This window comes from Eubalaena glacialis, chromosome 4 (assembly GCF_028564815.1).
Source record: "Eubalaena glacialis isolate mEubGla1 chromosome 4, mEubGla1.1.hap2.+ XY, whole genome shotgun sequence".
Classification (NCBI taxonomy): Eukaryota; Metazoa; Chordata; class Mammalia; order Artiodactyla; family Balaenidae; genus Eubalaena; species Eubalaena glacialis.
Window position 1 is genome coordinate 156,981,827 of NC_083719.1, and position 24,435 is coordinate 157,006,261.

The 24,435-nt window shown below is 40.8% G+C and overlaps 1 protein-coding gene across 2 annotated transcripts in view; it reads right to left on the reverse strand.

Moving 5' to 3' along the window:
• The window catches only part of LOC133091088 (centrosomal protein of 78 kDa-like), a 34,004-nt gene extending 10,212 nt beyond the window's left edge, over nt 1-23,792 (reverse strand). Inside the window, exons 1-4 of one of the 2 annotated variants that reach the window (XM_061189951.1) lie at nt 23,557-23,792; nt 5,590-5,716; nt 4,355-4,399; nt 2,806-2,936 (exon numbers count right to left, since the gene is read on the reverse strand). In XM_061189951.1, the coding sequence (XP_061045934.1) occupies nt 2,806-2,936; nt 4,355-4,374 (151 nt within the window). In that variant the 5' untranslated portion in view covers nt 4,375-4,399; nt 5,590-5,716; nt 23,557-23,792. Of the gene's footprint in view, nt 1-2,805; nt 2,937-4,354; nt 4,400-5,339; nt 5,359-5,589; nt 5,717-23,556 lie in introns of those variants that run through there. The other variant, XM_061189952.1, reaches the window with a different exon arrangement.
• Between the last annotated feature and the right edge of the window lie 643 nt (nt 23,793-24,435).

The window sequence follows — 24,435 nt, forward strand, 5'->3', positions numbered from 1 at the left end:
GGTTAAAAATCAACCATAGTTTAGTTTGCTTCATGTTTATGTCAGTATAGCCTTTTCTCCTCTGGAGTTCAAGTTCCTTCTCCTCTTCCTCTCCCTCCTCCCTTCCAACAGTGCCTAATACCTAGTAAGTACAATATGCCTCAAGGTGTTTCTAAGCTCTCAATCACACAATCAATAGAAGCCTCTCCAATCTAGACTAGCTGCTCTCTGCACTGAATCCCCTATTACCTTCCTTCTTGGTTTATTGCCTCATTTTGCTGGATTATTTCTATAAATAGCTTAAGGTGTAGCACAGGAGGTAAATTTTTCAAATTTCTTTGTGTACAAAATATCTCATTCAGCCTCCACTTATGACTGATAGTTTGGCTGGATACAAAACCCTAGGATGAAAATCATGTGCTGGAAAAATTTGGAGGTATCTTTCTCATGCCTTCCAGCATCCATGGTGCTGATGACAAGTATGATAAAGTCAGATTTTAACTTTTTTTTTTTTAGGTGACCAGTATTTTTCTCTCTGGAATGGATGTATCCTCTCAGTATTTTATTCTATTTTAATTTATTTTTTCAGTATTTTAAAGTTTCACAATGAAGGGTGCCTAGACATGAGTCTATTCTTGTTCATCTTGCTCAAAACTTGAGTAACTATTTTCAATCTGAGGCCTGATGTCTACTTTCAGCTGTGGGGAATTTTGTTGCCCTTTGACAGCTTCCCTCCATTTTTTGTCTGGGTCTGGAGTTTCTAATGGTAACATGTTGGATCTCCCAGATGCAGCCTCTCTAACATATTGCTATCACATTTTCCATTGTGTCGTTCTTTTTTATATACTGAGAAATTTTTAAAATTCCTACTGAATTTATTTCAGCAACCATATTTTCATTTCCAAGACACCTCTCTTGCTTTCTGACCATTCTCTTTTCAATTAACACCCTAGTCTTATTTTATAGTTGCTAGCTCTTTTTAAACCTCTCTCAGGATACTAATTAGGGTTTTTTCTTAAATTATTTTGTTCCCTAAATTGTCCCCGGTCCTACCAGGATATGTTTTCACTCTTTTTCCCCCTCTCTCATGTTGTAAGCTTTACTCAACTATCAGGCAAATGACAGTTATTTTCTATTTAAGAATGAGTGCAGAAAGCTCCCTGAAGTCAACGATTGATTGGGTTCTTATGCAGGAAGAAGTGGGGAGTGACTGTAATAGGATCCCCCCCAAACACTCTTTTCTAGGGTGTAAAAACTCACACTAGCTGCCCTAGTTCTCCCCAGTTTCACTGTTTTCAAAATTAAAATCATCTCATTTCAGGAGCGTGAGGGCGGGGCTGGGAGTCCACTCCTCCAAACACAACCCTTCAATGAGCTCCCCTATTTCAGTCACACTTTTAACTAACTCCACCCTCTCTCCTACATGCGCATCAAAGCATGAAGCTACTTCTGCAGGTGGGGTCAGAATCCTCCTCAGTTGCAGGTGGTCCCTGTGCATATTCTAGGTGATGCTTTTCCTCTGTTCTACTGCTTCAGTTTCACACTCTTCCACGTGTCTTCCGTCTTTCAAAACTATGTTGAAATCTCTTGACTGTTGTTGGCTTATGTACTTAAACACTTTGATACCATCCTTGTAGTGTCTTGTCAAAACGGAGAAGAGCTGCAAGGGTTCTCAGTGCATTCTGAATCTGCTATTCTGTGGTCCCAGTGTTTAAAGTTCTTGGTCTTCCCCAGTCTATCACTGCTTTTAGAAATACAATCTCCTGTTCTACTCATGAAGGAAATGAATACAACACATCTAAAATGACAAGGAATGCGGGTTAGATGCTCTAGGGTCTTGTCGTACTCTGCAATTTACTAAGAAACCACTTATGTGCTACAAATTGTAGGTGCTCATTTATAAAACGAAAGGGGGTAACTCTACATGAACTATAGATTTCTCCTACTGTAACATTTCATAATTTTCTAAGTTTTCTTAAAATTTCTCTATATTATCATTAATTTTAATTAAAAAATAAAAATCTAACTTTCTCTTTTGAAAATCAAAGAGTAATTACCATAGTCCTACAATAATGGGATAATTAGTTCTGAAACCTGTCAAGTTTCATGTTTCATACGAAAAGAGAATCATATTAAATAATTTTTAAAAATTAAACATGGACTTTGTAGCACAAAGACAAGGTTCCCCCAAATGGTATTCCCTTATTTACTAGAAATGTTCAGCTCTGTATTAAAGTTGAAATAAAACAAATATATTATTTTTGAGGTGCAAAAGTTTCTTATGAAAATCAGTTTTTCTTTTCTGTCCATACAAACAAAAGTATGGAATCACATTAGATGTCAGGTTTATTAGGGAATATAATGTAGCTTCTTGAGGTTTTTTATTTTAGGAAAGGAGAATATTAACATCAAAACTTTTTTCAACTTTACTTTTATTTAAAATGAGGCCATATTTTCCTCTTATAAAAAGAGAGTTCAACTAGAACTGTCAATTTTCTCATTTGTAAAACAAGAGCACTGAATCAGCTGACTATATTCATTCAGAACTCAATTTCTTTATCTTATGATCACTAAGGTTCTCCCTAAATCGAATATCCTAAGGTTCTAAGGAAAGGAAACTATATTACTAACGACATGTTTTGATTTTTATTTCTTAGAGTTCAAATGTCCACCATTCACCTTGGTCTAAGCTTAAGGAACCATTCAAGGGGATACAATGCAGATGGGAGGAGAAAACAGAACCCTCACTCAAGCTGTGCAGTGTTGCAATCAGGCTTCCATTTGAAAAATAATCTTCTCTATAGCTTCAAAGTGATAACTTTGTACCTGCAATGCTTCTTGTTTCAAACTGATTTTCTCTGGCTCTTCCTGAACACTTTCTGAGGAATCTTCGACCTCTTCGATTTCTGAGGAGGAAGGACTCTCTACTGTCACAGTCACAGGAAATTCTGATGGACCTGAGTGTCACAAGAAGAAGATAGGAAACCACAGAGTTGTTAAACTGAAGTGCAAAGAAAGAAGACAAGATTGTATAAAAGATAACACAAGCCAGATACCAAATATCCAAATATTAGAGGACATTTAACAAAAGTGATCTGAGGTATCATTATTTATAAATGTCTCTCACTGCTCCTTAGTCTAAAACAGGCAATGACTAAGTAAAAGTACAGTAACTTATTTTTGCTATGTTACTGTACAGACCTCTGTTGTACATGGTTAGGATTAGTAATGGGAATTGCCCATATTATTTTATTAAGTTTCTTTCACAGAAGCCAAGTGAAGAGCCAAGATAAACATTTTTTCTCAGATCAACTTTATACTGCAAATGAAAAATTTATTCTTTACCATCAGACGAAAACAGTCTGGAAGAAAATGTAGTTTTTCGGAGGAAAATACATCAGTAAAGGGACTGATGAATAATCAGAAAGTCAACATATCTAAGCTGTGAATAACAGATGTTAGAATTTTAAAAAATAAATCACATACACAACTAAAACTGACCCATCAAAAATTTCATCTTCTCATCACCCTTAAGCCAAAACTAGGGTAACAGTAATACAATTCTCCTGTCAAGCTTCACTGCCACTGCAATGTTGTTCCATAGGACATTTCCAAACATTTAAAAACTGACCTGGCCACAACCCCATAAAGGTCTACAGATCATACAGAAGTGTGCTGGGATTATATAACTATGCAGAAGACAATTCACTAGCACATCATTTTCACAACAAGCAGCAAACCTGCAGCATAGGAAACTCCCAACAGGAGAACGAGGCGCACACACCTCCCTCTGGGCATGCAAGGGCAGGACTGACACCCAAGGTGCTCTTCTCTCAATCTCAGCAGTGGTGCCTTTCACAGAGCAACTATGCAGTCTCCCAAGACCACTGCGAAGGAGAATCTGATACTGACAGTATTAGCTTGCCATGAGGCAATAAGTGAGGGAATGTGTGTGGCCTTGGTGAGAGAGCAGAGGTTTGGGAGATGTTGCTTTATATTGGCTTTCAGATCAGGAATTTGTACATATAGCCTGCAAACAACATTTCCTGAAAACATATGAACATTCTTGAGTATGACAGCTCCACGTGAGGGGTCAGAAATGGCAGTCAAGTTCGTTTCACTGGGTAACAGCTGATTTGCAGACTGGAGAACAGGCTTCCTTGTTTACAGACATAACCACAAGGCTGCCAGTTGTGTGCGAAATCCACACAACTACACGGTTGCATTGGGAGAGCGACCAGACAAGTTTTACATGGATTTATTTCAGAGAGGGAAATGCTTCTTGTAAGGCTCTGTCAGTTTAAAAAGCAAAAAGAATGACCACCCACCTTTCCCAATTCAACCCCTACATATCATAAATATGATAGCTACATACCTGCACCTGACTACATACATCACGAGTCTGATGAATGGAAAGCCCCTAAAAAGATATCAACAAAACGAAGTTAGATCTTGATGTAAATACATCACCAGTTAAATCCAGTTAATACAACTATTTAGTATTATGTACAGTATCCATACAGAATTGTGTATAAAACTAAATAAGCTCAAAAGAAGGACCTGGAGGCCTCTGCTACAGAGAAAACTGAACAGAATTCAGCCGACTGGCTTGGTGATAACTCTCTGAACTGCTGAGAGGCCCCTTCAGTTCCTATGTTCAGGATAGTTGAGATTTCGGTCTCACTTCTTTAAATGGTGATATTAATCGTTCTCTAATTTACCACTCTGTGTGATGAGGATGGACCTGAGATTAAGTGTCTCACCAAGAAGATAGGAAACCACAGAGTTGTTAAACTCAAGTGCAAAGACTGGGGATTCAACACTATAGTTTATGCAACAGCAATTCACATTACCATTTGCAAAAAATTAGTTGGTTGTCCAATAGGGATTATAAACATCCATTTAACATGAGCTACTGAACAGATACTTTACACAGTAACTCCTTCAAGTACTATTTAAAATCAATTCTCTTTGTTTTCTTAAGCAATTGTTAACCCCCAATTTCGTGAATACTACCAAGTAAGTCACGTGAAAATCATCTAGAGCAATCTATTTCACTTAACAAGCCTAAAGCTATAATTCAACCATTTTATTTACTGTTCTATGACAAAAATTACTATGAACAGCTATCCCCTGGATAAGTAATCAGCTAAAGCTAGTTTGACTCACTAAATCTGATTTACTGAGTTAATAAGCCAGTTGATTTAGAATAGGTCTAATGCAGATTTCTCATCCATTCTGCATTAAACTACTTCCCATGCCTAAAATGTCTTTTTTCCCATTCGTACATATCCAAATTCCTACTTCTGTGCTGTAGGGCTTGGCTCAACTACACCTGCCTTTAGTGAAACTTTTCTCACCTGCACAATTGGAGATAATTTTAGTCTCCTCATGACTGCCACGGGGTTACCTCTGTTGTGACACTTGAGAAACAACTTGAAACTCCCAATTACTTTTTGTTTTTCTTCCTTAGAGGGCTCATTAGGCAGAAGCCATGTGTGAGTTATCTTTTTTCCTCTATAGAAAGCACCAGAGACCGCCCACGTAATGGAAGTTCCAAAATAAAGAATTCTGAATGACTGAAAAAGACAGGGAATGCAAACACATTACCTGTTGCTTTTTGCACGTTCTGCAGTACGCCACGGCAGGAAACCAGACACACCAGGTTCAGGACCATAACATTCTTTACCAGCAGAGTGTTTCCTTCCATTACTTACAGGTTTCTTTGTGGCCAATCCTATGTTTGACAAAGCACGAAACAAGGAATCAAGATGCACCAAAGGTCTACAGAGCAACTCTCAAACGTGTACAGTTTGAAAGGAATCAAACAGGCACTGGACAATGATGCCAAGGCCATTAAAAAAAGGATCGTTTTGTAAAAAGGTTTTACATAAGCCAGCATTTTTTACAAATATAAGTTCTCTACAGTAACAAGTTATTTTAACTAAAACAAAAGTATTGAGATGTGCAGAAATGGAAAAATAAATTTTTAAAAAATCCCAAAGTATGATCCATTTTATGTATCATGCAGAAACACTCAAGTTTATTGAATCTTAGAACACCTTTGGCATTTCTGAATCTCAAGGATAGTGAAACACAGGTACACCCATGACTTCTGCCAAACAGAATCTTCAGAATTAGACCAAAATTTCAATTTAAGATGAATTTTTCTATGTAAAAACAATAAAAGTTATAAGACTGCAAGTTGCTGGGTGGTAGGTGAGTCAATGTTACTCTCCTATAAGCCTGTCAACCTTCACTGCTCCTTTGATTTCATATAGAAAACACACAAAAAAACAAATGAAACTCACTGGATAAAAGAGTGAAATGTGGAGACTTATCCTATATTTCAGTAGGAAAGAGGCAAGTATCTTTATATGAAATATTTGGTTGCAAAAACTAGACCTACGTGTTAATATTCTATTTAGAACAAGCCATATATTAAAATTCACATTTAAATATTTAATTTGAATTTACTGAAAACAAACATCATAGGTTAAAATCGTTATATTTATCCTTCAAATCTATTATATTTCATGTTATTTTATTTATTTTAATAGATCTTTATTGGAGTATAATTGCTTCACAATTCTGCATTAGTTTCTGTTGCACAACAAAGCGAATCAGCCATATGCATACACATGTCCCCATATCCCCTCCCTCTTGAGCCTCCCTCCCACCCTCCCTATCCCACCCCTCTAGGTCATCGCAAAGCACCGAGCTGATCTCCCTGTGCTATGCTGCTGCTTTCTACATTTTAGCAGCATTAGGATGGAGTGTAAAATAGAGTGTATGTGGTAATATAGGATAAATATTTCATAGAGTGTAGCTTATTGATAATCACCACATGATCCTGTGTGATTTAACATGCCTCTTAAAAATATATAGGAACTCAGTTCATTTTGTGCTATTTTATTTTGTTTTTTAACTTAATTACCCTCCAAAAAAAATGTCTGTATGCATGTGGTTTGTATGTGTATACCCTTCCTTTACTTTCAGAAACTAATGCAAATACATTTGTATTAAAAATTTTTTTAATTACACTTTTCGTGTTAGGAGATTAAAAAAAAAATTCTAATAAAAGTTCCCATCTTTTTTAGGCATACATAACTACAATATAAATGTGACACAATTAACATCATTATCTTACCCCTATACTCACCTGGATCTAAGTATATACCCAGCTATTGATTTGGCTTACCTCTATGTCTCCAAATAACTGAGGCAAGTACAAAAAATAGCCCAAGAAATAAAATTACTCTTAAAATACCTCAATGAGCTTGTATACTTCAGTTACATTTCCACTTTGTTTAATCACGCTAAATAAAAAAAAATTTTTTTAATTGTATTCTCATTCCATGATGCCGTATTATATACCACCAGGTACTAATATTACAGAATTCCTAATATGTTTTATATATACATGTTTTATTTATATATATTTCCATTTCTAATATTATAGCAAAAGGCAACTTAGCTATTTTAAGAATGCTTTACATATCATATAAATTTTTAATAACAATACGTAATTAGTGTGATACCACAAATCTTAACTTCTTTGTATGTACTATTTGATTATTAAAATATCACTGTCTTGAAATAACAATTGGCAGACAAATCATAAGCTTTTTTTTTTTACTTCATAAACACTCTTAACAACTTCTATTTAATACACTATTGTCCAAGCAAGTTGATTAATGGAGAATCAAAAACATACATCTTGGGCTTCCCTGGTGGCGCAGTGGTTGAGAATCTGCCTGCCAATGCAGGGGACACGGGTTCGAGCCCTGGTCTGGGAAGATCCCACATGCCGCGAAGCGACTGGGCCCGTGAGCCACAATTACTGAGCCTGCGCGTCTGGAGCCTGTGCTACGCAATGGGAGAGGCCGCGATAGTGAGAGGCCCGCGCACCGTGATGAAGAGTGGCCCCCACTTGCCACAACTGGAGAAAGCCCTCGCACAGAAACGAAGACCCAACACAGCCATACATAAATTAATAAAATAAAAATTAAAAACAAAAAAAAAACAAAAAAACCATACATCTTTAAGTAGAAAAAGAAAAGTTGAATTTATGAAGATGTTTACAATAGTTTATTTTAGGTTATTTCCAATTTTTCACCAATTTAAAAAATGGACCAACTCAATGAAACCTTCTGAATCCAATGTTAAAAAGTATAACTATGAATCATAAAATTGAAATTTAGTATGAAAAGATAAGAATGGCAAATCATATTGAAGCTATGTGGAATTATGTTTATAGACAACAGGAAGAGAAAATAAAAATGTAAACAATGGGAGGAACCAAAATGGCGGAGTAGAAGGACGTGCTCTCACTCCCTCTGTGAGAACACCGGAATCACAACTAGCTGCTGGACGGTATTTGACAGGAAGACACTGGAACACACCAAAAAGGATACCCCGCATCCAAAGCCAAAGGAGAAGCCACAATGAGACGGTAAGAGGGGTGCAATCAGAGTAAAATCAAATCCCATAACTGGTGGGTGGGTGACTCACAGACTGGTGAACACTTATACCACAGAAGTCCACCCACTGGAGTGAAGGTTCTGACCCCACATCGGGCTTCCCAACCTGGGGGTCTGGCAATGGGAGGAGGAATTCATAGAGAATCAGACATTGAAGCCTAGTGGGAATAGATTGCGGGACTTCGACGGGACTGGTGGAAAGAGAGACCCCACTCTTGGAGGGCGCACACAAAATAGTGTGCGCATTGGGACCCAGGGGAAGGAGTGGTGACCCCGGGGGAGACTGGACCAGACCTACCTGCTAGTGTTGGAGGGTCTCCTGCAGAGGCAGGGGGTGGTTCTGTTTCACCGTGGGGATGGTGACGCTAGCAGCGGAAGTTCTGGGAAGTACTCCTTGGCGTGAGCCCTCCCAGAGTCTGTTATTAGCCCCACCAAAGAGCCCAGGTAGGCTCCAGTGTTTCGTTGCCTCAGGCAAAACAACCAACAGGGAGGGAACCCAGCCCCACCCATCAACAGTCAAGTGGATTAAAGTTTTACTGAGCTCTGACCACCACAGCAACAGTCAGCTCTACCCACCATCAGAGCCTCCCATCAAGCCTCTTAGATAGCCTCATCCACGAGAGGGCAGACAGCAGAAGCAAGAACAACTATAATCCTGCAGCCTGTGGAACAAAAACCACATTCACAGAAAGACAGACAAGATGAAAAGGCAGAGGGCTATATACCAGATGAAGGAACAAGATAAAACCCCAGAAAAACAACTAAATGAAGTGGAGATAGGCAACCTTCCAGAAGAAGAATTCAGAATAATGATAGTGAAGATGATCCAGGACCTTGGAATAAGAATGGAGGCAAAGATCGAGAAGATGCAAGAAATGTTTAACAAAGACCTAGAAGAATTAAAGAACAAACAAACAGAAATGAACAATACAATAACTGAAATGAAAACTACACTAGAAGGAATCAATAGCAGAATAACTGAGGCAGAAGAATGGATAAGTGACCTGGAAGACAGAATGGTGAAATTCACTGATGCGGAACACACTAAAGAAAAAAGAATGAAAAGAAATGAAGACAGCCTAAGAGACCTCTGGGACAACATTAAACGCAACAACATTCGCATTATAGGGGTCCCAGAAGGAGAAGAGAGAGAGAAAGGACCAGAGAAAATATGTGAAGAGATTATAGTCGAAAACTTCCCTAACATGGGAAAGGAAATAACCACCCAAGTCCAGGAAGCACAGAGAGTCCCATACAGGATAAACCCAAGGAGAAACATGCCGAGACACATAGTGATCAAATTGGCAAAAATTAAAGACCAAGAAAAATTATTGAAAGCAGCAAGGGAAAAATGACAAATAACATACAAGGGAACTCCCATAAGGTTAACAGCTGATTTCTCAGAAGAAACTCTACAAGCCAGGAGGGAGTGGCATGATATACTTCAAGTGATGAAAGGGAAGAACCTACAACCAAGATTACTCTACCCAGCAAGGATCTCATTCAGATTTGATGGAGAAATCAAAAGCTTTACACACAAGCAAAAGCTAAGAGAATTCAGCACCACCAAACCAGCTCTACAACAAATGCTAAAGGAACTTCTCTAAGTGGGAAACACAAGAGAAGAAAAGGACCTACAAAGACAAACCCAAAACAATTAAGAAAATGGTCACAGGAACATACATATCGATAATTACCTTAAACGTGAATGAATTAAATGCTCCAACCAAAAGACACAGGCTTGCTGAATGGATACAAAAACAAGACCCATATATATGCTGTCTACAAGAGACCCACTTCAGACCTAGGGACACATACAGACTGAAAGTGAGGGGATGGAAAAAGATATTCCATGCAAATGGAAATCAAAAGAAAGCTGGAGTAGCTATACTCATATCAGATAAAATAGACTTTAAAATAAAGAATGTTACAAGAGACAAGGAAGGACACTACATAATGATCAAGGGATCAATCCAAGAAGAAGATATAACAATTATAAATATATATGCACCCAACATAGGAGCACCTCAATACATAAGGCAACTGCTAACAGCTGTAAAAGAGGAAATCGACAGTAACACAATAATAGTGGGGGGCTTTAACACCTCACTTACACCAATGGACAGATCATCCAAAATGAAAATAAATAAGGAAACAGAAGCTTTAAATGACACAATAGACCAGATAGATTTAATTGATATTTATAGGACATTCCATCCAAAAACAGCAGATTACACTTTCTTCTCAAGTGCGCACGGAACATTCTCCAGGATAGATCACATCTTGGGTCACAAATCAAGCCTCAGTAAATTTACGAAAATTGAAATCATATCAAGCATCTTTTCTGACCACAACGCTATGAGATTAGAAATCAATTACAGGGAAAAAAACGTAAAAAACACAAACACATGGAGGCTAAACAATACGTTACTAAATAACCAAGACATCACTGAAGAAATCAGAGAGGAAATCAAAAAATACCTAGAGACAAATGACAATGAACACACGATGATCCAAAACCTATGGGATGCAGCAAAAGCAGTTCTAAGAGGGAAGTTTATAGCTATACAAGCCTACCTAAAGAAACAAGAAATATCTCAAGGAAGCAATCTAACCTTACACCTAAAGGAACTAGAGAAAGAAGAACAAACAAAACCCAAAGTTAGCAGAAGGAAAGAAATCATAAAGATCAGAGCGGAAATAAATGAAATAGAAACAAAGAAAACAATAGCAAAGATCAATAAAACTAAAAGCTGGTTCTTTGAGAAGATAAACAAAATTGATAAGCCATTAGCCAGACTCATCAAGAAAAAGAGGGAGAGGACTCAAATCAATAAAATTAGAAATGAAAAAGAAGAAGTTACCACAGACACCGCAGAAATACAAAACATCCTAAGAGACTACTACAAGCAACTCTATGCCAATAAAATGGACAACCTGGAAGAAATGGACAAATTCTTAGAAAGGTATAACCTTCCAAGACTGAACCAGGAAGAAACAAGAAATATGAACACACCAATCACAAGGAATGAAATTGAAACTATGATTAAATATCTTCCAACAAACAAAAGTCCAGGACCTGATGGCTTCACAGGTGAATTCTATCAAACATTTAGAGGAGAGCTAACACCCATCCTTCTCAAACTCTTCCAAAAAATTGCAGAGGAAGGAACACTCCCAAACTCATTCTATGAGGCCACCATCACCCTGATACCAAAACCAGACAAAGATACTACAAAAAAAGAAAATTACAGACCAATATCACTGATGAATATAGATGCAAAAATCCTCAACAAAATACTAGCAAACAGAATCCAACAACACATTAAAAGGATCATACACCACGATCAAGTGGGATTTACCCCAGGGATGCAAGGATTCTTCAATATACGCAAATCATTCAATGGGATACACCACATTAACAAACTGAAGGATAAAAACCATATGATCATCTCAATAGATGCAGAAAAAGCTTTTGACAAAATTCAACACCCATTTATGATAAAAACTCTCCAGAAAGTGGGCATAGAGGGAACCTACCTCAACATAAGAAAGGCCACATACGACAAACCCATGGCAAACATCATTCTCAATGGTGAAAAACTGGCAGCATTTCCTCTAAGATCAGGAACGAGACAAGGGTGTCCGCTCTCACCACTATTATTCAACATAGTTTTGGAAGTCCTAGCCACGGCAATCAGAGAAGAAAAAGAAATAAAAGGAATACAAATTGGAAAAGAAGAAGTAAAACTGTCACTGTTTGCAGATGACATGATATTATACATAGGGAATCCTAAAGATGCCACCAGAAAACTACTAGAGCTAATCAATGAATTTGGTAAAGTTGCAGGATACAAAATTAGTGCACAGAAATCTCTTGCATTCCTATACACTAATGATGAAAAATCTGAAAGAGCAATTATGGAAACACTCCCATTTACCATTGCAACAAAAAGAATAAAATACCTAGGAGTAAACCTACCTAGGGAGACAAAAGACCTGTATGCAGGAAACTATAAGACACTGATGAAAGAAATTAAAGATGATACCAACAGGTGGAGAGATATATCATATTCTTGGATTGGAAGAATCAATATCGTGAAAATGACTATACTACCCAAAGCAATCTACAGATTCAATGCAATCCCTATCAAATTACCAATGGCATTTTTTACAGAACTAGAACAAATCATCTTAAAATTTGTATGGAGACACAAAAGACCCCGAAGAGCCAAAGCAGTCTTGAGGGAAAAAAACAGAGCTGGAGGAATCAGACTCCCTGACTTCAGACTATACTACAAAGCTACAGTAATCAAGACAATATGGTACTGGCACAAAAACAGAAACATAGATCAATGGAACAAGATAGAAAGCCCAGAGATAAACCCACGCACCTATGGTCAACTAATCTATGACAAAGGAGGCAAAGATACACAATGGAGAAAAGACAGTCTCTTCAATAAGTGGTGCTGGGAAAACTGGACAGCTACATGTAAAAGAATGAAAGTAGAACACTCCCTAGCACCATACACAAAAATAAACTCAGAATGGATTCGAGACCTAAATGTAAGACTGGACACTATAAAACTCTTAGAGGGAAACATAGGAAGAACACTCTTTGACATCAATCACAGCAAGATCTTTTTTGATCCACCTCCTAGAGTAATGGAAATAAAAACAAAAATAAACAAATGGGACCTAATGAAACTTCAAAGCTTTTGCACAGCAAAGGAAACCATAAACAAGATGAAAAGACAACCCTCAGGATGGGAGAAAATATTTGCAAACGAATCAATGGACAAAGGATTAATCTCCAAAATATATAAACAGCTCATTCAGCTCAATATTAAAGAAACAAACACCCCAATCCAAAAATGGGCAGAAGACCTAAATCGACATTTCTCCAAAGAAGACATACAGATGGCCAAGAAGCACATGAAAAGCGGCTCAACATCACTAATTATTAGAGAAATGCAAATCAAAACTACAATGAGGTATCACCTCACACCAGTTAGAATGGGCATCATCAGAAAATCTACAAACAACAAATGCTGGAGAGGGTGTGGAGAAAAGGGAACCCTCTTGCACTGTTGGTGGGAATGTAAATTGATACAGCCACTATGGAGGACAATATGGAGGTTCCTTAAAAAACTAAAAATAGAATTACCATATGATCCAGCAATCCCACTACTGGGCATATACCCAGAGAAAACCGTAATTCAAAAGACACATGCACCCCAATATTCATTGCAGCACTGTTTACAATAGCCAGGTCATGGAAGCAACCTAAATGCCCATCGACAGACTAATGGATAAAGAAGTTGTGGTACATATATACAATGGAATATTACTCAGCCATAAAAAGGAACGAAATTGAGTCATTTGTTGAGACGTGGATGGATCTAGAGACTGTCATACAGAGTGAAGTAAGTCAGAAAGAGAAAAACAAATATCGTATATTAACGCATGTATGTGGAACCTAGAAAAATGGTACAGATGAACCGGGTTGCAGGGCAGAAGTTGAGACACAGACGCAGAGAACAAACGTATGGACACCAAGGGGGGAAAACCGCGGTGGGCTGGGGATGGTGGTGTGCTGAATTGGGCGATTGGGATTGACATGTATACACTGATGTGTATAAAATTGATGACTGATAATTAAAAAAAAAAAAGAATAAAAAAAAAAAAGAAAGCCTGTGGGTGAGATTTTAATTTTTTAAAGTAATATTTATATTACATTAATTAACTTATTTAAAAATACATTGATGTTCTCATCAAAAGGAAAAAAATTTTCTTTTTCTTTAATTTTTGTATCTACATATGGTGATGGATGTTCACTAAACTTATTGTGATAATCATTTCACGATGTATGTAAATCAAATAATTATGCTGTACACTTTAAACTTATACAGTGCTGTATGTCAATTATATCTCAATAAAACTGAAAAGAGGGCTTCCCTGGTGGCACAGTGGTTGAGAATCTGCCTGCCAATGCAGGGGACACGGGTTAGAGCCCTGGTCTGGGAAGATCCCACATGCCGCGGAGCAACTGGGCCCGTGAGCCACAATTACTGAGCCTGCGCGTCTGGAGCCTGTGCTCCGCGACAAGAGAGGCCACGATAATGAGAGGCCCACGCACTGCGATGAAGAGTGGCCCCCACTTGCCGCAACTAGAGAAAGCCCTCGCACAGAAACGAAGACCCAACACAGCCAAAAATAAATAAATAAACCCAAAGTTAAAAAAAAAAAAAACTGAAAAGAAAAAAGTAACAGTACTATTGATGGTTATAAATAAATTTGGAAAAATAATCAATTTTTCTAGTCTTTCCTATAAAATTTATGGAAAAGTTTAAACGTAGAATGCCTAGCAGGACCATCATATAACTGGTGCCCTCTACATAACTGGTTTAACTATCTTGGAAAACAATTTGATTATTTTTATTAAAAGCCAAAAGATGCCTTTACCTTCCTATTCAATAATCTCATTTTGAGAATTATTCATAAAAGGTATTAATCATAAAACACGGAAAGAAAATGCACAAAGCCTTGTACACACAAAGCTTGAAGCAAACTGAATGTTCAATATTGTTTGCTGGGACTTCCCTGGTGGTCCCGTGGTTAAGAATCCACCTTCCAATGCAGGGGACGTGGGTTCGATCCCTGGTCGGGGAACTAAGATCCCACACGCAGCAGGGCAACTAAGTCTGCATGCCGCGACTACTGAGGCTGCGCGCTCTGGAACCCGTGTGCCACACTAGAGAGAAGCCCATGCGCTGCAAAGAAAGATCCCGCGTGCCGCAACTAAAACCCAACGCAGCCAAAAACAAATAAATAAAATAAATAAATAAATAGAATGGTTTCTGTTAAAAAAAAAAAAAGATGGAGCAGTTTGTGTCACGGCTGCAGTCTGGTCATCAGGCGGTCAGCTTTTTTTTTTTTTAAATAATATTGTTTGCTCATTCATTTACTCATTCAGCATTTTTCCCCCCAAGTGCCTACTAGGTTCCAAGCACTAGGGGTAAAACAGGGAAAAAAAGAAAGTCCCTTCCCTCACAGAACTTACATTTCTGTGGGGGAGATAGAAAATAAATAAAGAAGCATAGTACATCCATGTATATAAATACACATGTATAGCATGTTAGATGGAGAAAACTAAAACAGCGAGGGGGCCAGGGAGTACGGAGAGGAGCAGGGATGGCTTCAGGGTGGTGACATCGGGGACTTGAAGGAAGTGAGGAATCAAGCCTGGAAGCTCTGTGGCAGAAGACTGTGCCCCTCAGAAGGGGCAGGTCTTGACGTGGGAGCATGCTCGGCATGACTGCAGAACGGCAAGTAGGTCAGTGCAGCTGGGGCAGCCTGAGCTAGAGGGCGAGTAGCAGGCAAGGGCAGAGCTGGAGAGGACCAAATCTCTTAGAGGAGTTACAGGCCATGAGAAGAAACTGGGTTTTACTCTGAGTGAGACTGGAGGGTTTTGAGCAAGAAGGTGACATAATTATGATCTAGCTTTTAAAAGGATGATGGGGGAGAAAGTGGAAAGCAGTCAGGAAACTACTGAAATAATACAGGCAAGAAACGATGGTGGGTTGGGTCAGCATGGTGATGACAGGGGTGATGAAAGCGGTTGGATTCTGGACAGAATCTGAAGGCAGATCTGACAGGATTAATTAACTACAGTGTAATTGAATGTGATGTGTAAGACAGAGGAATTAAGGAGGACGCCAACATTTGGTCTGAGTAACAGGAAGGATGGAGCTGCCACCTACTGAGATGGGGAACATGTGGGAAGAGCAGGTTTGGGGGTAGAAATTAGAAGTGTGTTCTTGAATGTGTAAGATTTTAGATGCGCTTTATTAAAAAAAATTTTTTTTCCTTTATGGTTTGTTATAGGATATTGAATATAGTTCCCTGTGCTATACAGTTGGACTTTGTTGTTTATCTATTTTACATATAATAGTGTGTATCTGCTAATCCCAAACTCCCAATCCATCCCTCCCCCAACCCCCTCCCTCTTGACAACCACAAGTCTGTTCTCTAAGTCTGTGAGTCTGTTTCTGTTCTGTAGATAAATTCATTTGTGTCATATTTTAGATTCCACATATAAGTGATATCATATAGTATTTGTCTTTCTCTGTCTGACTTACTTCACTCAGTATGATAATCTCTCGGTCCATTGATGTTGCTGAAATGGCATTATTTCAATCTTTTTTACAGCTGAACAGTATTCCAGGTATATATGTACCACATCAGATGCCATTTAGACAGCTGTAGCAGCAAGCTGGTGCCTCGCCCATCCGTGCCCCTCACATGGACCACATCAGTGCACTTAGGACTGCCTGACCACCCAAAGCCAGCACCTCCATTGCTTAGCCAGAGGGCTTTCTCAAACTAAGACAATCTTGAAGAACACAACACAACACACAGAGTGGTGGTTTCCTCCCTAAAAAGAGAAAGGCGCAGGGGCAGAAATTCTGTTTCCTTGCCTCCTGCTTTCTGCCTTTGAATGCCTTTGTTTGAGAATGTGGTGATTGGTGGTGGTGTAATCATGAGGGAAAGTCCAAGGGAACTGAAGTGAGGCCAAACCCTGGCATTGTAGAAATGAGCAAATTTTAGCAGCCACCTATCTTCAGGGTGCCTGCTGTGTGAGCAGAACAAACCCTTCTTATTTAAGCCACTGTAAGTCAGGTCTTCTCTTACTGACAGTTGATTCACTGCTTAGTAATAACACTAGTTAACTTTATCAAGGACTTACTATATACTTAGTAAGTGTTTACTAGTCTAAGCACTTTACATGTATTTCCCCATTTAATCCTTATAATACCTTTACAATTATTATCTCCAGTTTAGATAAGGAAATTGGGCCTGGATAGGTTAAGCCAGAATATGAACCCAGGCAGTCAGATTCCAGAGCCCTTGCCCCTGAGACTCTGCTATACTGCCTTCTAGTATTTGTGGTTATATAATTTGACATAAAACTATAACTATAAACCTTACTGTGGTAAATTATTTTTCACCTACACATAAATATGGACATTAATCAGGTATAAAAAACTTCAAATATAAGAGGTAAAGTTAGATAATATTGTGTATGGTGAAATAATGATTAAAAAACTATTCTCATACTCCTCTCTGCAATTTTGGAGTTAAAATGCTGTAAGAGATACTTAACACTTAATACGTAAGTTTAGTTATCTTCTCATTATACAAATAAAATAGGTAATAAAGGGGGAATCCCAAACTACTATACCAGCCAGTATGCCTCCACGTACAAGTATCCCAAACCAGAAGTGACCAGAAGTGGATGACGTCAGGTGGAATTTGGGAATAGGAGAAAGGTACAGGGGAACATAATGTTGACCTCATATTTCCCCACTCCTGTTTATAACAGAAATTCTCTAAAGAATTGCTAATACTCACAACTTGTACTTCCACCCATCCCACTCTCTCTTGAACCAATTAATCAAACTTTCAACTCAACCACCTGAATAAACTGCTCTTGTCATGGTCCCCAGTGATGCTGTGTGGCTGAACCGCACTGAATCCATTTTGTCAGCCCCGTCTTAGGCCCACAGTCCTACCCCTCCCCTTTTTGCATGACTGAGCTATAGCCCACTCACAGGAATGCACCCAAGTCATGTAAGTTTCCTATCAACTTTTACCCTTGCCTCCATCTGATATGAAACCTGGAAGACTGCCTTTTGCTGACACAGATGGTTAATGATCGTGAGACCCCCAGGGGGAAGAAAAACTCTGGGTTCCTATCAGTGCGGACATGCTTCCCACTTGGTAGTCAGATTCTGTTTTTAGCTTTGGCCCCTTTAAGTCCCCCTGTACCCCTTTTGTTGGCACGGACTGCAGCTGTGTATGCCTCTGGATCCTCATCTGCAGGATTATTTTCCTTTGAAGTATCATTTAGATTTTCCTTTAATGAAGATCAATTGGCAATAAACCATGTGCTTTTGTTTACTTGAAAATGTCTTTATTTTGTCCTTGATCTTATAAATTAGTGTTACTGGGTACACAATTGTGAGATGACAGTTATTGTCTCTCAGCACTTGGAGAGATTATTCTGTCTTCCAGCTCCCCTTGTGTGTTCATAAGTTTGTCGTCAGTCAATTACTGTTCCTTTGTAAGTAAGTTGATACTTATTTGTCTCATGTTATGGGTTGAATTGTATTCCTCAGAAAGATAGGTTAAAGCCCTAATCCCCAGTGCCTAAGAACGTGACCTTATTTTGAAAGAGCGTCATTGTGGACACCATTAGTTAAGATAAGGCTGTACTGGAGAAGGGTGGGCCCTTAATCCAATATAACTGGGTGCCTTATCAGAAGAGGAAGAGAGACACAGACACTCAAAAGGGGAATGCCATGTGATGGGGAGGCAGGCACTGAAGCGCTGCAGATGCAAGCTAAGGAATGCCAAGGACTGCCGCAAATCACCAGAAACTAGGGAGGGGAGGGAAGGGTTCTCCCCTCTCCTTCACAGGGACCAAGGCCCTGCTGACAACCTGGAGTTTGGACTTCCAGCCTCTAGAACTGTGAGACTATATAAATTCCTGTGATGTTAAGCCATTCAGTTTCTGGCACTTTGTTACAGCAGACCTGGGAAACTAATGCAACTGACTTTAAGATGTGTTGCCTTTTATGTTCTCGGTTTCACTACACTGTATCTAGATTGGATTTCTTTTTACTGGTCCTGTTCTTAGTGATTCCTCATCTATAGATTTATGTCTCTTATTGGTTTGGAAAGTCCTCACCCATTATACGAACCCATTATATGAACAGATGCTTACCTCCTTTCTCTAGATTCTCCTTAAGGGACTCTAAGTAGATTTAAAGTAGGAGACTGCCTTTTCTATCCTCCCTGTCTTTATTTATTTGTTTATACATTTATTTATTTCATTTATTTATTTTTGGCTGCGTTGGGTCTTCGTTGCTGCGCATGGGTTTTCTCCAGTTGCGGCGAGCAGGGGCTACTCTTTGTTGTGGTGCGCGGGCTTCTCATTGCGGTGGCTTCTCTTGCTGCAGAGCACAGGCTATAGGCACGCGGGCTTCAGTAGTTGTGGCACGCAGGCTCAGTAGTTGTGGCTCGTGGGCTCTAGAGCGCAGGCTCAATAGTTGTGGCGCACGGGCTTAGTTGCTCCGTGGCCTGTGGGATCTTCCTGGACCATGGGTTGAACCCATGTCCCCTGCCTTGGCAGGCAGATTCTTAACCACTGCGCCACCAGGGAAGTTCCTTTAATTAATTTTTGCGTTTGTGAGGTAGGGGTCCAATTTCATTCTTTTGCATGTGGTTATACAACTGTCCCAGCACCCTTTGTTGAAAAGACTATTATTTTCCCAGTGAATCAACTGTCCATAAATGTGTGGGTTATTTCTGAAGTCTCAATTCTTTTCCATGATATATACGTCTATCATTATTCTGGTACAACACACTATCTTGATTATTGTAGTTTTGTAGTCAGTTTTGAAAGCAGGAAGAATGAGTGTTTTAACTTTTTTTTTTTTTTTTCAAGATTCTTTTGGCTATTCTGAGTCCCTTGCATTGCCATGTGAATTTTAGAATCTGCTTGTCAATTTCTAGAAATAAAAAAAGGCAGCTGGGATTTTTGATAGGATTGCATAGAATGTGCAGAACAAATGGAGAAGTACTGCTTATTTTAACGATATTAAGTCTTCTATTATTTCTTGATGACGATTTAGCTTAATTATAAACCCTGTACCTCGTGTCTTCCTATCCTCTCAGTAAGCCTAATAATTCCTTGCTCCTCCACTGGTCACTTTTCCTACTTCTAACAGTACACTTTAGCAACCGCTTCTTATTCTGCCAACTACACACATTGTCTCTTGAGTGCTTTTCCCTTTACCTCTACCTTTCCTATGTTTCACATCTTAAACTGCCAGCTGTATTTTTACCTTTATGTTGTCAACATTGGTATAATTTATAAACTATGCTTTAACTACAGCAAGATTATAATTTATTAACAGGTTTGGTCTAAAAGTTGAACACCAGAAACCAGCATTTTCTAAGCTTTTATCATAGTAATTATTCAGTTGAATTCTCTCCCAGAACTCCTATCCTTCCATCTGAATCTAGCCTAGCTCTTGGGACTTCCCTTTACTACTGAATTAGATCTAGTGAATCCTGGATAGTGATGCTGTCAGAAACCTCATTTCTACCTCATCTTTAAATTTTGAAAAAAAGCCTATGTGGGAGTTTGACTTTATGAGTCTCTGCATATCTGAAAATGTTTTCATTTTGCTCTCTTAATGATAATTCAGCTAGGAATAGAGGTTTTTTTTAATAAAAAAATTCTTAGAATTTGAAGTTCAAAAAATATTTCCCTCAGAAACTTGAAGGTCATTGTTATCTTCTCATATCTAGTGTTGCTGGTAAGAATTCTAATTGCAGTGTGAGTCTTACTCTTTTACGGGTCACTTTTTTTTTTTTTAATTTATTATTTATTTATTTATTTTTGCCTGCGTCGGGTCTTAGTTGCGGCACTCGGGATCTTTCCTTTAGATGTGCGGGCTTTTTTCTGTGGTGCGCGGGCTTCTCTCTAGTTGTGGTGTGCAGGTTTTCTCTCTCTCTGGTTGTGGTGCATGGGTTCCAGAGCGCGTGGGCTCTGTAGTTTGTGGCATGTGGGCTCTAGCTGAGGCACACCGGCTTAGTTGCTCCACACCATGTGGGATCTTAGTTCCCCGACCAGGGATTGAACCTGCGTCCCCTGCATTGGAAGGCAGATTCTTTACCACTGGACCACCAGGGAGGTCCCTATGGGTCACATTTTTCCTTTGGAAATTCAGGATTTTCTCTTTATCTTTAGAGTTTTAACATTTCACAAAGCTGTTTTTGCTCTCCACTAATGGACATTTTCAGCTCTGGGAAATTTTTTTTTTTTTTTTAATTACCTTTCTCTTCTTTTTTTTTTTTTTTTTTTTTTTTTTACCATATTTGCTTATTTATTTATTCATTTATTTTTATTTTTGGCTGTGTTGGGTCTTCGTTTCTGTGCGAGGGCTTTCTCCAGTTGCGGCAAGTGGGGGCCACTCTTCATCGCGGTGCACGGGCCTCTCACTATCGTGGCCTCTCCTGTTGTGGACCACAGGCTCCAAACGCGCAGGCTCAGTAATTGTGGCTCACGGGCCCAGTTGCTCCGCGGCATGTGGGATCCTCCCAGACCAGGGCTCGAACCCGTGTCCCCTGCATTGGCAGGCAGATTCTCAACCACTGCACCACCAGGGAAGCCCCAGCTCTGGGAAATTTTGTTCCATTATTTTTGGGGTAATTTTCCATCTTTTATTTACTCTCTTTTCTCTTTCTCTTGTAATATTAGTCCTGTTGGATTGACTCTTTATTTTTCTTATATTTTCTCTTGCAATTTCCATCTCTTTGCGTATTTCTTCCATTCTCCTTAAAATTGCACGGACTTTACCTTTCAACACTTCCAGTGAATTTATAATTTTGGCATTTTCCTATTTCTAATTTCAAGACTTACTTTTTGTTCTTGGGTTGTTACTTATCTGAGTACATTATCCTTGTTTCATAGCTGTAATAAAAGTTTGTGAGCATATTTTTAAGTTCTCTGAAGTTTCTTTTTCCTCTGTGGTCACATTTTCTCCTTATCCTCTCCCTCCCTTCCCCAGCCCCAAGTTGGAGACGTCCCTTAAACACCTAACAGTCCCTGGTTGTCCGTTCATATTTAAGATGAAGTAGTTGGATGCTGATGATGCATCTTTAGAACTTGGGAGGGTCTTGCCAACTTGCACAACTTCACTCTAGGGTGAGTGGGTAGGAAACTGGCTATTGTGCCAGAATAAAGAATGTTTTACTCTTAGTCATTAAATGCTCCCCAGAGATGATGAAAAAGCTTGACTTTTAGCCTGGGATAAATGCCTAGCTATTGTATCTGAGGTATAGGGAGGGTTCTGCTGTTCTACATAGAGACCTTTATTTAGTGTCCTTGTTTTCAGCCCTGCTTCTCACTCTTGCTCTGTCTTGTCAGTGTCTCCAAATTTCAATTTCTCTAAATCACTTCTGGCAGGTAGGCCTCCTTCTTCACCTACAGTACCCCCCCCCCACGCCTATTCCACATTATGGTTTCTTCCATTTTGTTTAATCAGACCTCACTCACTTTCTGTGTGTAAAATTAGAAGAAATAAAAAAGACAACTCTTGGTGGCTCCCTTCCCATTTTCTGTTTTGTACGGGTTTGTATCATTTTTCATTCCTTTATTAGCATTTTAATGGGGTTCCAGGAAGAAGAGGCAACGAATGCATGCACTCAGCCAGTTTTAATTAAAAAAAAAAAATCCTAAGTGTAGGTTTAAAAAAAGATATGTGGGGCAGAGTAGGAAATAAGAAAAAAGAACAGTGGAATGACAAAAAAGAAACCAAAAAAATTTCTGAGTCTGTGATATTGACAGTACTCCCGTGCATGAATAACAAGGCTTAGCACCTCACACTCTTCAGATCCCCACATTTCAGGGATGGGAGAGATCTGAGACATCTCGTTCACACCCCCTTTTACAGTTACGAAAAGCAGGACCCAGGAGTAATGGGACTTTCCCAAGGTCACACACGTAGACACCGGGAGAATGGAAACCAGAAAGATAAGATGAGTCCACTTTGCTTTCCCTTCATCTCACCACACCGCTGGGGAGCAGCAGAACGAGCGGATCAGCGGTCAGATAAGAAGGATCGTGAGAAACAGTCAAAGGAAGCTGGCTTATTCCTGAGTGAAGTTGGGTGCCCGAGAAAATGAAACACTTTAGGATGCTTCCTTTGGCAGGACCCAGCGTCCCCCGGCAGCGGTCCTGACAGCGGCGGCCGCGTGCGGACCCTACGGAAGGGGGCGACTGTACAGCAGGCCGGGGGACGCTGGGCGGGATGGGGATGAGGTGACGAATGAAGGGACGAGAACCCTGACGAGGGACGGGAGAGTGACAGTGGGGCCACGAGGGCGTGGACGCTGGCGGTGACTCAACTGCTCTCAGGGGCGTTTAGAGTTACTGATAAAACAATCGCCAGCCGGGAATAAACACGATTCAAATCACTCTTACTTTCTTAGTGCAGCGATAGCTTACCTACGGCCCTACATTAACGGTGCGTGGCTCCGACAAGGAAACCCGTCTGCGCTTCGGTACCAGAAACTGGGGAGCCCGACGCCGGGCCAGCTGCCGCCCGCGAGGACCGGGACGGCCGTCCGCGCCGCCCTCCCTCCCTCCCCGGCCGCCGAGGCGAACCGCGGACAGGCCGCTGGCGGGGTCTCCCGGGCCGTGCGGGCAGCCCGAGGGCCTCCGGGCGGGAAGCCCAACTGTCCGCGGGCGCCAGGCTCCTCGCGGCGGCCCGCCCCGGGCTCTGCGTGACTGGCCCCCTGAAGCAGCGGCGGAGGCGGCGGCCCACTGTTTGCGCCGCACCGCCTCCTACAGCAAGCGGGAGGAGACAGACGCCGCCCGCCCGGCGCCTGCCGTGTGCGCCTGTGCGCCCGCGCCGGCCCGCAGCCCAGAGCCCCCGCCCGCCAGCCCCCGGAAAGTGCCCGAGGCCCGCGCGCGCCCGAGTCGCACTCCCGGGAGGCTTCGGGACGCCGACCGGGCGCGGTCGCGCGGGAGCGGGGCTCGCGCTAACGTCGGCCCGGGGCGGGACTCCGGAATCGCGCAGGGGGCGGGGCGCGGTGACGTCGGGCGCCCGGGCGGAGCTGTGGCTGTGGTGGTGGCGGCGGCGTCGGCGGCGGCGACGGCGCCCGGGCAGCAGCGGCAGCGGCAGCGGCAGCCCTCAGCAGGGTGAGACGGCCGCGGTGGCGGCAGCTCGGGGTCGGGCGGCGCCTGGAGCTTCCCGCCCGTCGCTGGCGCTAGGCCCCTCGGCTCTCCTCCGCCCGCTCCTCCTCACGGCCCTGGCTGGGTCCCGGCAGCGCGCCCCCGGGGAGGGCGGAGCCGTAGGTGAGGCTGGCGGGCGGGGGGCTGGGGGCTGGCGGACGG